Source organism: Neodiprion fabricii, chromosome 2 (genome assembly GCF_021155785.1).
Source record: "Neodiprion fabricii isolate iyNeoFabr1 chromosome 2, iyNeoFabr1.1, whole genome shotgun sequence".
In the NCBI taxonomy this organism is placed as follows: domain Eukaryota; kingdom Metazoa; phylum Arthropoda; class Insecta; order Hymenoptera; family Diprionidae; genus Neodiprion; species Neodiprion fabricii.
This window is the reverse complement of record NC_060240.1, coordinates 13059638-13073714: the sequence shown is the minus strand read 5'-3', so window position 1 is coordinate 13073714 and position 14077 is coordinate 13059638. Positions and strand designations below refer to the sequence as shown.

The 14077-nt window shown below is 39.5% G+C and overlaps 1 protein-coding gene across 1 annotated transcript in view; it reads left to right on the top strand.

Annotated features, from left to right (window-relative positions):
• The first annotated feature begins 1035 nt into the window (after positions 1 to 1035).
• Positions 1036 to 14077, top strand: part of LOC124176599 (serine/threonine-protein kinase 25) — a 43380-nt gene continuing 30338 nt past the window's right edge. Inside the window, exon 1 of the mRNA XM_046558103.1 lies at positions 1036 to 1746. Coding sequence (XP_046414059.1) covers positions 1732 to 1746 — 15 coding nt within the window. The 5' untranslated portion in view covers positions 1036 to 1731. The remainder of the gene's footprint in view (positions 1747 to 14077) is intronic.

Below are 14077 nucleotides of genomic sequence, written 5' to 3'. Positions count from 1 at the left end.
GGGAGCAGCCATATTGGCGGAGCCAAATTGAAAACATTTAGTGTGTAATGGAAGAATACGAGTATTCCTAACAAATTCGTAAATCTATTATACATACTATCTTACAGGGATGCCCTAGTCAATTTTGACGTTGTACATATCTTTAAATATCGAAATCCACGTATATCGAACGCAAAAAAGGACTAAACAGTCCCATTCTTTATGAAATTCTGAACAAAAACACTCCTATACATTTTCTTTAGAGGCAGAAATAAAGAAATGGTATGGATTCTACGAAATCACAATAGCAAATTCGTATAATTCATTCTAATTCTTTATTTATGCGTTAAAAGAAAATGTATTGAGTGTTTTTCTTTATAATTGCGTATAGATTGGGGTTCTCATTTTCTCAAGTCCTTTTTCGCCTCTGAGATACGTGGACTTCGACATTTGAAGATATATACGACAACGTCGAAATGAACTGGGGTACCATGATCGAACGAAGTTCCAAAACATAATACAAGTTCTTTCCACAACTACCCTGGAAATCTTTTAAATATTATCAGAATAATTCAGACTCAACGTTCAAACACTTCCAAAATTGATGCAGAATTTCTCTTACTAATGTTGTAAATAATGAGAAAATTTTTAGGATTTTCTTCACCAGGGACTCGCTCAACTGGGCGTGCAATGGGATTGACCGGTGAAAATTTCATAGCTAACATTGCCCTCCGTCGTTGTTATTCAGGGAAAAGAACAAATTAATTTTGAGGAAAGAAAATTTCGAAAACATTAATAACTATCATTCATTGATTTATGCGGAAGGGATATAATCGGGCGTAAAAGAGTGAGAAAAGTCCGCAGGGAACCGACTACAGCGCTAGACGAACACTCTGCGTAGTTGCGAACGTTGCGAGTTGTTTACACGGCTTTATCCTCGGTGTGGGTTTTGTTGACTGTAAGCTACCGCCGCCGACGCCGCGATGGGAACGTTGATAAGTTGCGGTAGAAAATGGCTGCCGCAGGCAAGAAATGAGAAAAGCAGCTGTGACGACGACGCGCGCAGCTCGTTTCGTGACACCGAGAAACCGAGATGGCGCTCCTCTGTTCGCGGATATCTGCTGCTGCTGCGGATATGAATATATGAAGAAAAAAAAAAGTGGCGATAAGAACGGGTCTGAAAGAGCAGTGATTAGAGGTGATCTTTAATAATAGTGTGCCGACTAAATTGGTAAAAGTAAAACGGTGACGACGTGTGAGTGATGGGCAGTTAGTGAGGAGGCATTTGTTGTCGGTGTTGTTTTCTTTTCTTTTCTTTTTTTTTTTGTTTTTCTACCTCTTTCTGTTTCTGTTTCTTTATTTCCTTCGTCGGTTTTACACCAGCTGAGGCTGGTCCGTCCCACCTGAGGAATGTTGTCTAGTTTTGATCGAGTATTTGGTGCCGCCCGATTTGACGATTGGTCAGAATGTTAATAACGTGAAATAGCGTCCGTCGTTTCGGGACGATAACCGCGCTTTTGCTGGGAGACGTATGTGTGTCGGACAAGGTCGTAAAAGCATATCGCTGGTGGTGCGGCCGAATCGTCGATCAGGCGGTTGCTGCTACTTCAGATGCCCGATTTCCGTCCGTAATCAAGCGACATCAGCTGCTGGATTTGACCACGTCCCGGATACAACAGGCGCTGGGCTCCGGAAGACAGGGGTCGAGGGGGCGCCGGGAGGAATCGGGAATCCGGTAGCGTAGCCAAGAAGATGGCCTTCAACGAGGTAAGTATCGCTTGTCAGTTTCTCCCTCCCTTGGCACTTCGATATGCACACATTCTGACCCCGCGACCCCTAAACGCGACGTTGGCCTCACCTAACCTTACCTAACTTAACCTAACCTAACCTAACATATCGCAACCTAACCTAAACCAGCCTAAACCTCGTCCTTCATGCTCACCGCACAGCTGGTTACACGCACGATCTGCGCAGCGTTCTACCAGGTAACTCGGTCGCGAAATCGATCACGACGGAAAAAAAAAATTCATACCTCAGTGTATCAAGGTTTCAGTGAGTTTTCTTTCCCTCGTGTATGATAAATTTCACACCAGACCGCAAGCCTGATAATAGGGGAAAAATGGTTAAATTGACGAGGCTGAAGTTAGTAACGTTAATGTATCGAAATGTTGTAACAAAAATTACTATTTTGCACATTTAGAACACCTGAAGAAGTTGAGTTTATAAAATCTGAGTTTGCTGATACTGTATTAACTGTTTACTAAATTTCGAGCAATCCTAAAGTTGGAAAACAACGACTTTTTCCAAAGATGCAGCGCTACATTAACGTTACAAACTTCAGCCTAATCCAAATTCGAATTCTCACCACTCTGTCTCATCGGAGAATTATTTTTTAATGTCCTGGATTGCAAAACAAACATACCGCTAAACTGACTGATGATGTTTAAAGAGATACGGTATAATATTCGAAAAATTTTTATGATTCAGAATTTTGGGAGAAATCGTTACCGATTTTATCGAAAGGATATCCAAGGTCGAAATCGACTGTTTGATGATAGAGAGGTTAGACTCTCCGGATTTAGGAATTCATTAAAGTCACAAAATAATCCGATACAGGTAGTTATGTATGCAAATAATTCCGTCCGTCAAACTCTATTTTGCAACTTATTCGTCACTAATGATCAAACAGGAACGTACTTCGCGTGACGCTTTCGGAACATCAGAAAACTAACGTCCTTATGCGACTCGAGCGATCTTAATCAACGAGCCGACGACCGATTTTCAACATTACTAATTTTCCTTGTCCTATGTTCTTCAAACTGACCTACAAAGTTCTATATTCTTTCGGCTTACTTTTCGCCAAGTCTTACGATTAAAATCTAATTTTCGGATCACCGACTCGTGGATAGTCTCGATTTTATCCGCGTGCCTGTAAAGCTGGCTAGTTGGCGCAGTGGCACACGCAGAATTCATCGTATTGAAGTTAGTAACGTTATCGTAACGATTCACGCTGAGGAAAAACTGTTATTTCGCGATATTGGAATTGCCTGAAATTTAGTAAACCGTAATAAGATGAAATACACTCATATTACGAAATCTTAGTTCCATCAATATCATTGTAAAATTGAGAAAATAGTTTCGTTACGATAACGTTACTGATTTCAATCCCGTCAGAATTCCAGGTTACGCAGTTTAAATACCGTAGCGCTCGACGAGTTGATAGCATACCGCTGATGCAGCGTGTGTGACACGTAGTTTATGTCACTAGATGCACTTGAAAGTGATTTTCACTATTCTTGATCTGTGAGATCAATAGAACTGACTTTCAAATCCAAAACATCACTTGCTCGTCAAGAAAAACATCGTTTCAATGCTTTTTAACCATCGAGTTGTATGAGACTGAAGTTAGCAACGTTAACGTAACGAAATATTAGGGGAAAAAATCCATATTGCACAATTTTAGAATGACTTTCAAGGAGTCGGCTTGCCAAAATAAGAGTAAATTTTGTTCATCGTAGTTTAACAAATCTCATACATTCTCAATGGTGTGAGGTAACGATTTTTCCTGAACATGAATCGTCACATTAACGTTACTAACTTCGCTCTTATCGAGTTGTACACATGAATAATATTTCTTTACCTAATGTCAACAAGAGGGGGAAAAATAACGAGTAATCGAATTGCACAAGAGCTGGAAATTGATATTGAAAGAGAAAACATCGCACTCGTCAGCAATTTTGGTACATATCGAAGTTGAGAAATGTTTTTTTATTCCTTACATGTATACAGTAATAATGATAATAATGAACAATGTTTACGTTTTCAATTTCGTACTATTTCGCTATAACAATAAGAGACTTGACTATCATTATTAAATGGTCAGTAAGCAATATATTGATAACGATCTTGGGTTTTCGAAAATTCGAATAAAAGTTAAGATAATTGATATTAGAGATGTGATATTCATCACAACGCCAATTAATGTATACCAAAGATTATGGTAATTAATTTAATTTTAATTAAATATCATGTTTTTACTGACCACTTAGATATCCAATATCATCAACATCGCATTTGTAAAGAAAAAAAATTATAATAACAATAATAAACATAATAAAAACAAATTGACTCAGTCCATAACGAGTGTATTAATAGTCGAACGATAAAAAAAAGGAACCCAGCTTTAGCGTATTAATTTTCATTGCGGACACTTTGCGTCGTCCACGAAAGGCGACTTCTGCTGATAACGAGCGATAATTGGTATTGTTAGTCACAGTCAGAAAAAGAGAGAGAGAGAGAGAGAGAGAGAGAGAGAGAAAGGTTTGCTTGAAGAAAACGTGCATGCGAGTAGACGCAAACTACGGGTATAAAATGAAAAAACGATTCAACAGTACAGTGGGGGGAGGGGGTTAGACTCGAGTTGATGTCGGATATTTTTGCAGAAACGTGCGTAAAAAAAAGTCAAATTGAATATTGAAGAATACGTATGACGAGTGAATTGGTTGGTTTTGTTAGCAAGCACCTGCTACCCTACTGCCATCGATCGGCGGGAATCCTCCCCCCCCCCCCCCCCCCCCCTTCCCGCTACTAATCAAATTGCTTAAATACAAGCTATAATCAGCCGAACCTAGGTTTTTGTGTGCTGAAATAATATAATAAACTATTGTTACATTGCGTCGGGAAAAGAAAAAATTTGTCCAATAAAGCAAATGTGATGGCCATTAAAATAATATGGCGAAAGAAATGTTTTGCTAGTTTAAAAAAAATTTAGTGTCAGTTTACCGATGAAACATATTTTTATTCTGACTATCTGACGCTACTTTTGTCGAATCGAAGAAAAACTGCTTTCGACATGTATGATCGGCATGTTTGGTAAAGTTGACAAATCCTGCACCTGTATGAATGTCGAATATTATAGAGAAGTAGGAGAATTATGCAGCGTCATGAGATTTTCTTGTAACACCATTGGCCTCCTAATCATTGCAAAACGATTGTAATACAGCCGAGACACGTTGTATGCGGTATCGAGATCATATTGAAGTTAGTAAAGTTATCGTAACGATTCGCGTTAAGGAAAAATCGTTATTTCGCTATTTTGGAATTGTTTGAAATTCAGTAAACCGCAACAAAACAAAACACACTCATATTTCGGTAAATCTTAGTTTGTTTAAAATCATTGTAAAACTGTGAAAGTAGTGGTATTTCCCACAATGTTTCGTTACGATAACGTTACTAACTTCAGCTTCGTGAATCGAGTAGAATCGCGCTGCAGCAGCGACGGATAGACTGATGGAAACTATTGACAATGAATGCTGACGTCCGTATGGTCTAACCGTTGTCATGCAGGCCTGTGGACAATGCATCTATTGTATTCCATTTCTAGGCGTATGCCTACCTACGCTTTGCTCTTCTCTGCCTTCCTCGGGATTTAAAATTACCGCTGCTGCTGTTTACCGTGACTGCAATCCATGAAGTAGGTTCGGTATTCTACATACATATATACGGCAATTTATATAATATATCATAATATTATATTAAACTGAATTATGTAATAGACTGAGAATAACTTTGAACAACCGGTAAATGAAAACGATATTGTTTTATATTTACAAGTAATGACATCGAGCATCTTATAACCGTATGTAGAAACCGATCGAAAATTGAAGAAAAAAAAAATGTTTACATCAATTTTACCTTTATATAGGTATGTAATTTTGATTATCGAACCGGGTATGAGAATATAATTATAGCAATGTTTCTTTATCTGACCATTTGCACTTATGCGTAATCAACCCTTTCAGGACGGCACGAAATACAGTTTCTGATAAAGCGTGAGTATAATAATGACATTTGATTCGCACACATATCTTCCCGTCCGAATATTTTTTTCGTGCAAGGTAAAGTAACTTTTATGTGTAGTAATAGTGTTGTTATGATACCTAGTCAATTTTGATGTCATGCGTTCCTCCGATGGGTGCGGTAATTACGCATAACATATGTTAAACACAAAGCGCACGCGAGTAAGAGTGAAAATATACCGTTACTTCACCGATGTCAATTGACGAGAAAACAAACCAAGACAATATAATAACGGCTAATGTCATTCGAGCCCATCGTCAGTGATGCCCACAATTCCGTGACGGGACTGATTCTTGTACAATTGCTGTTGCTATCACACATCAGCGACGAAGGAGATGCAAAAGCTGTGACTGGAAAACATGGTCTACATGTACTATGTACAAACAAAGTCTGTGAAAACAAAAACATTATGCAAAATTCGGTTCTCCCGAAGAAAATAAGAAGATGGATGATAAGAATACAGGTTTTTCCCTGTCGATCACACATACCCCTAAAATTTGTTGATGAAAACAAAAAGTAGCAATGTTGTAACTTGAAATAACAAGAAATTCGTTGCGTGTATTCCTATGCTGAAATTAAATTCCACTACTCCTCCATTGCTTATCGGATTCGAATGTTTACACAGGTGCTCATAAATTTTTTTGACGCTTACCGCATAATGACGAAGACGGTCACACCTATTTTCTACGCACATCGTAATAATAAATTGCGCAATAGCCGTATATGAGGATGATGATAACCTCCAAAATTGAGCCACAATCGAAAAAACCTTGAAGTACCTTTTCGAGGGATGAGTGTAACGTAGCGCTAAAATTATATATACCTGAATGCCAATGTAATCTCATTTTCTATAATCACATTTTGTCACAGCGCACTTACATAGGTATACATATTGGTATAGACCTTGAAGTCTTTTTGCTCTCGTTACATGTATATGTGCAGCCTATCCAAGAAAAGTTAGGTGTAACACATCACTACCACATTCATTTGATCACTCGTCTCGCCGCTTTTATGTACGTATTACTAAAAGTTGTCAAACGATAAACATTGAAGAACAAGTCCTCAAATTTTCTGGTATTTGTGAAAATAAAAATCTTCACTCAAAATTTCATCACTTCAGGAGTAAATGAAGCAAAATTAGTGTGCTAAACCTTATCTAAATCGGTTCAACCATTCTGAAGTTATCGTCCCACAAAAAAAACTCTTTTCGAAATCACTCATGAAAGGCTCGACTGATTCAGGTAAAATTAGGGATACTGGTTGTCGGTTTTCTTTAACTATTCCTGGCTTATCGTCGAATAAGAAAAGTTCAATTGTTGGAAGTAACTCGGAAATGGCTTTACAGATTTTGCTCAATTTTTTATCAATTTTGGGTTGAATAAAGTCAGTACCACCAACATTTACATATTAAAATGTTGCTTCCTTTCTCGAGTTATCGCTGGTCGAATAATTTGCTACACATTATAGACACGCAGTGATTATCAGAAATGAAGTAACGACAGGAAAGTTATCAAATTATCGAACGCATTTCTGAAATAGCTTATTTGCCAGTTAATCTAAACTCAAGATCGGACTTGTAGAATTTTTTTTCTTCATATCCCATTGAACTATCGTATATATGTATATGTATTTATGTATATCATACGGAAAAACAAGGTCTCTAGTTTAATAAAAAGTCAGAATAACTCCGGTGCGAGCGATCTTGCGTCTTACATATTCAGGTCGACGTTTACCGTAGTCGCAAGCAACTCGGTGCAGGTTGTCGTCGTCGTCGTCGGACAACGGTATCCCATCTGGACAGGGAGGGACGACATACTAGTTAGTCAGCCAGGTGAACGCGCTGGAGACGAGATACCTATTCCCAGTTAGAAAACGGATTCCTCACGTCTCATGGATCGTATACACGCCTGCATACATATTGCAGAGGCGTCACGTCCTCCGCAACTCGTCGATGTCCAGTATCGTTAAAATGGCGTTATTCTAATCGCTCGTTTGCCTTGTACAATTTCAGCGTTTCACACATGTACTCCATGTAGTAAAAGACCAATATTTGTTTCTTTTTGTTTGTCGTACGTAAAACCATGCGAAGTTTGCTTCTTAAGCACTTAAAAATGGACAAAGAATTATGGATACTGGATACTGGATACTGGGTAGTATTATATTATACTTCGAGTTATCGACTGAGTCTCCCCGATCGGTATAAATTGCATAGTCCAGTTGATATCCATTAAACTTAAGTCGTGTTATTTTAATCGATCCATGTACTCATTTCTGATGTTCACAATGTACACCCACAGCGATTTAGGAGTTTGAACTAAAGACCGCAACTCGAAACGCAATCATAGTTTTGAAAATATCGACAGAGATCATTGAAAACGAAGTTAATAAATGCGGAGACTCGACCGTAAATAGTGAAATCCTTCAGTGAAATCGAGAATAAAAATTTGCTAAAAAAAACAGTTCTGACTGGTATAACGATTGGAATCCACCGGTAACTTTTGATTTAGGATCGTTCGATGATTCATGATAAAGATCCGCAGTTTCGATGCTCACTAATCTTGTCAGATCCTGTTGTGTCGGTACCTTGGTAATCGCAATGTCACCTGGGAGAGAGCGAAGGTCATTGGCTCTAAGGATACGTGCAGTAAATATAGTTACGGTGTCGCGCGGCGGGCGGCGGTGGTCCTGTCGAGGCTCGAGGCCAAGGATGCGAAGGTCCTTGCCCCATAAGGGCCTCGCACGCCTGCAGCTTCGGATCGCAGACGGTCGACGTCCGGGTAACAAACCCAGCGAAGAGGTGCAAGATACATCGATGAGCGCAGACGCGTGCAGACACATCAAGTTTCAGGGAGGTGAAGGAGGAGCAGGATCTCCCAACTCCGTAACGTAAGAGACTGCGGAGCAAAAAATGGAGTAGACATTCGGGAGGTCCTTTGCAAAGTTCAGACAAAATTAATCGCCAGGTAGCCGAGCTTTCGAGCCTCCTTTTCGATCCACTACCCTTGATCCTCTCCGAATGAACGGGTTTCATCAATTTCTATTAGGCGATTAAATTCTGGGTTAGATTTATAAATAGCTCTTATACCCATCGAACTGCTTTCCTCGGTACCAGGACGTATCCTAGAAGCCTATGATCGATCAGTTCAGTTAATTTCAGAACATGTGCTTTTATGCTTGACCCTTGGCTGACATTGAAATGGTTCAGAATAGAATCCACAACTTGCAGTGCAGGAGATATGAGTTTCATGAGCACGTTTAAAGTGCGACTCTATGTTCACGGTTGCTTGGTAGGTATAAGTGAAAAATCCGGTAGCAGGGGAAGGTATCAGGCGTGACAAAACGGTGCCACTTTGCGATAAGGAAGCTGATGTTCTTGCGACTCTCATCTTTCATTTTATGCCCTATAACCTTGTGTGCAGAATTAAGTTTGGCGCAGAAAAGCACCAGCGTTTCTCAGTAACTACTGTTGAAATTGAATGCGTAGAATTTGTTTTATAACAATATTTTACAGACACTGCTTATTTGAGTTTTTCTTTCATTGATCTTGAGCAGCAAGTGTTCACTCAAATGATGTTCTGCTCGGATTTCGACGCAGAAGGCAATTTTTCACCCTCTACTTATGCCAAAAGAAAATTTTCGAAATGCTTGAGTAGATTTTCGATAGAAGAGAAAAACCTGCAACACGACAAATCGCACTGGTGATTTATCGGTCGGCAACGAGTTCTCTCCTTCCGTGACCAAATACAGAAGCTAACCTAACCTCCACTCTACCAACCCCGTGGAGAGGTCACCGACACCGACACGCGCGCAGAGAAGCAGAGAGAGAGAGAGAGAGAGGGGGAGAGGAAAGAAAACGGTGGTGTTTTCCCCTATCTTCTTCTTGCCCCTCGCAACGACCTTCATCTCGGGGAATGAAGGGTGGAGCAAGACACTGCGAAGTGGTATCCACTTCCTGTCCGATTGGTCTTCAATCAACGCCCATCCAATCGACCCTGCTTCGTGAACCAAACTTCGCCTCCATTTTACCACCAGTCACCCTCACTCTTCCTTATTTCTTACATCAACTGCTAAGCACCTTTTGTGGTCCATTCAGCTCTCCAAACAGCCTTGCTGACTGACTCGCCCTGGTTCTTCTCTCTTGAAGTTGACACTTGATGTAATCATTTACAGTTTGACATATGCATCATTCTTATCCGAAGAAATAAGGGTGTCAATTTTCTTCAACAATCCTAGCAAAACGTAAAATATCATAAACATTGTGGTAATGCATTTCTTTACCACACCAACTTTATTTCAATACTATACTCAAGTTTGCATCATATATGGAGAAAGGGTTACTCATGTAGGCTTCGTCACACCGTTCAACGTCATGTGAAAGAGATCGGTTTAAATTTAGCATCGAATCGAACACTGGGTATAAAGTATAGAATACGGTATCTTCGATATCTTTTGTGAGTCAGAAGCATATGAGGCAAAAGCAGCGGCAATGACGTTATACCTATAAAAATTCATCCTTGAAACTTGCCACCTTTCCTCAAGATTCCCAACGGTCTGCATCACGTATACGAAATTCCTTTGACGAGCGCCATTGGGGAACTTTTTCGCTATTTCACTTATGGCTTGCGGCACGAAGCCCAACTCTCTTTTTCTACAGGTAGATTTTCATTCTTAGACAACTCATTGTCAGCTGAGAATCGGCAATGAAAGACCATCGTCACTCATCACCGTTTATTTAGAACGGTAATTTTCTTGTGTCTTTTCCTTCCTTGTTCAATAAATATATCCTCGTTGGTTTTGCAAGACAACAGACACGGTCAACTGTAAAGTAGTGTGCCATAACTTCAAAGCAGTCAGAAGAACAGTTGAGCGGTTCTGTGAAATTTTCTACCTTTTCTGTCTGTTAAAGATCAACGATTGTAAATCCGATAATTTTTTTTAGTTGGGATAAGAGAATTCATCGCTAAGGAGAAGAAAAGAGTTTTGTCACATACGATTTGCTACAACTTATCGGTAAAACAGGGAAATCCTACATTGTATCAATGATTTGACAATTGAAGTGTGAATCATCGACTGATCAAGAAAGTTTAGTTTTTACTACTGGCTGAGAAGCAGCGGTGTTACCAAGTGCCGAGAAAAACATATCGCAATACCATTATTCAAAAAACATTAGAAATCTGTAGATATCATGAACTAAGAAATCTCTATTATTCACTGAAAAATTGACGAACAATCTACACAATAGTCAAATTATGAAGACAAATTCAAATTACAATGACAAACAAAACTACAGTCAATCATTTATTACAATTATTTTTCAGTTATTGAAGAGCTTTCTCTTGCACTCATGTTGAACCTCCAACTACAAAACCTTGTTAGTAAAAATACTTGAGGTAATGTAAACTACCGACGGTCGGTAACAAAAACTATAATCAAACTTTTTTCGATACTATTAAATTTTCGTCGACGGAACTGACGGAAAATCGTTACGCTTTGGTTAACGGACGCTTCTTCCCGAGATGATTCCGAAAACAACATCGGCAACGAAAAGTCTCTAGATATCTCTAGACAATCTCAAACGACTGCAAAAATCAAAAAAAAATCAAAAAACTCCAGATCTATCCACGAAATCACCAAATTGGCAATACTGTCTGGAACAGTGAGGAGAAAACTTCGAATGTGGGCACGAAAGGAATACGGGATTCTTCGTGTCATGTATCTCGATGGAGTTTAATTCCGAGAGCAGACACCCCTTCTACCCACCGCGGCTTGTGCATGGCGATATGGCGAAGACGAAGAAGAAAAGGAGGTGGAGTCGGCGCTGCAGAGGAAAAGGACAATGGAGAGAGGGTGGAGGGCGGCTTTTTCCGGGGGTGGGAGAAAGGGGGTGAGTTTGTCGAACGTCGCGACGCTCGCGGATTCGGAAACCAGCCTCAGTCGACGCGCGGCTGGCTTCCACGCTGCTGGTCGAATGAATTCCCCTTGGTACGGTTAAATCATAAACGGTTCACCCCTCAGTGTTACGCCGGTGTTACAAGGGTTGTGGTTATGGTGTGTGACTTTCGTCTTCGTCGCTGAAGTTTATTATTTGAGAAACGCTTATCCGCTTCCTTACACTGAACGTGTTGGTCATTCTGTGTCAGATTCTTTGTTTACAACGGTAACTTATTTTCAAAATTTTCGAAACTGTCGAAGGTTCTCTTAAGGGAGCTTTCCAGTGTGACAGCCCGAAAAATCGCTGTTTTTCGCGATTTTTTTTTTTAAAGAAAAAATAATCTAATCGGTCTGGTTTTTTTTTGTATATTAATTGGGTATTGAAGAATACAAAACAATTTTTTAAAGATCGATTTATTTATTAATTAATATCTATAAAAATGATGAAACGATTGTTGCAGAAAATGCACTTGGATGTGGTGTCCACGTTGGGGGTCACAATTTTGATCTGAAACAAAAAACACAAAAAGATTATTGATCGGTATATAATTGGCTTTCGTGCTATGGAGGCTTTTTTCTTTTTTTTTTTTTTTGCAAAAATGGCGCCGGTTTGAACAAAAAGTATCGATTTTAGCATTTTTTTTGGCAGTTTTTTTTACAAAAAAATAGGAAGATGTCAAAAAAAAAAAAAAAGCTTCCATAGCACGATAAACAATGACGTTAAGAATATTGTGTAAAAAATTCAACTCGATAGCTTTAAAACTCTGCCCTCCAAGTTGGACACCGTTTTGAAAAATGCTGTTTCGAGAAAAACGCGTTCAAAGTTTCAAGTGAGGAAATTTTAGGTAAATCGTTTACTTACGGTCAATCAGCGATGCCAGGTCCGTACAATATCCCTTCTGCTTCTTCGAAAAGATCGTGCTCAATGGATTGTTCAGTCCGACGAGCTGTCCTCGCCTCTTTGCTATCCAGGGACGCCTGGCGGTTTGCTTGGATGATGCGCGCATTCTTGTACTTAGCGGCGAAATGTGCGGCGCTCGGCCCTATCGTGCATCCCATCGTCTTCAAAATTTTTAAAATTGGATCGTAACCTTCATTGAAGGTGCACACAGCACACTGCGTAGCGATTTCTACTATCTGCTTGCCGCAGAATACGTGCTTTGGGGCTAGTTGCCACACACAGTGATTGATTGATTTTCAAGAATTTAGCACGCCATCCGCTTTTTTTTTGAAAATTGAGTGCGACAAAAAAATAAGTCGCGCCACTAATTTACGGCTAATTAACGGCAAATTATGCAATAGTCCGAATTCACATTTTCGACAATTGGCGAGCCAAGTTCATGTACGTGCAGGTAGGAACGAGACAATAGAAATAACAGTCGCACGGGCAGACGGCCGACGCGGCAGCTGTAGCGCTCCGTTGCCTTCTTCCAAAAAATGCTGTACAGTAACCGAAATAATCTGAATTTCGGCATGAAAATTTCAGGGAATATTCGGAAGAGTGTATACTATTCGATAAAGCAAAAAAAAAAAAATCGATTTTTTGAAAATTTCACACTGGAAAGCTCCCTTAACCTCTCCATAAAGTTTTATGAAGTGAATTATTCGCGTGAATAACTTCTCGAACGAGAATTTTTTTTTTTTTATCGCTGTTTTTGCGCCGACATTTTTTTATCTGTACATCCTGAATATCTCACAATCAGTGAACTTATTATTTGTTGTAATATTACGAAACGTCGTAAATTGGTAAAGTATACTGCTGCCAATTGTTTTCCAAAAAAGATGCTGATACCGTTGTTGAAATACTCTGGTATTTTGATTTTTTATTGGCGAAGGAACAAGTCATTGAAGTTTTAATATTGTTCCGTGTTGAAAACAATTTGTACAACAACACAGCTTTGTGTATGTGTATTTTAAGCACCGGTTTGTTGAGCTGCGCCGCCTGCCACGACCGACCCTATCGCGTGACCAAGTGCTTACGTTCTTGCGTGTCTTCAGGGCGATATCTCTCCGACGTATATACCTCAACCTCAGTTGATCCTCTGCCCTTTTTAATCTCCAATTCAATACCCGAGGAGAAACCTGGGAGATTGTGGGGTTTGAGTTATTGGAATTACGATTCCGAATAGTGACAATTCAATACAACATTTCTATCTGTGTAGACGTCATATTTGCACACTTTAAGCCGTGAAGGATTTGGCAATTCCTTAATTTTTGGAATAAAAATTGGAAGGCGAAATTTCTGATTGGCTATGACTATATGTATATCAGGAAATTGACACCCAACTCCAGACACGCTATTTCTACT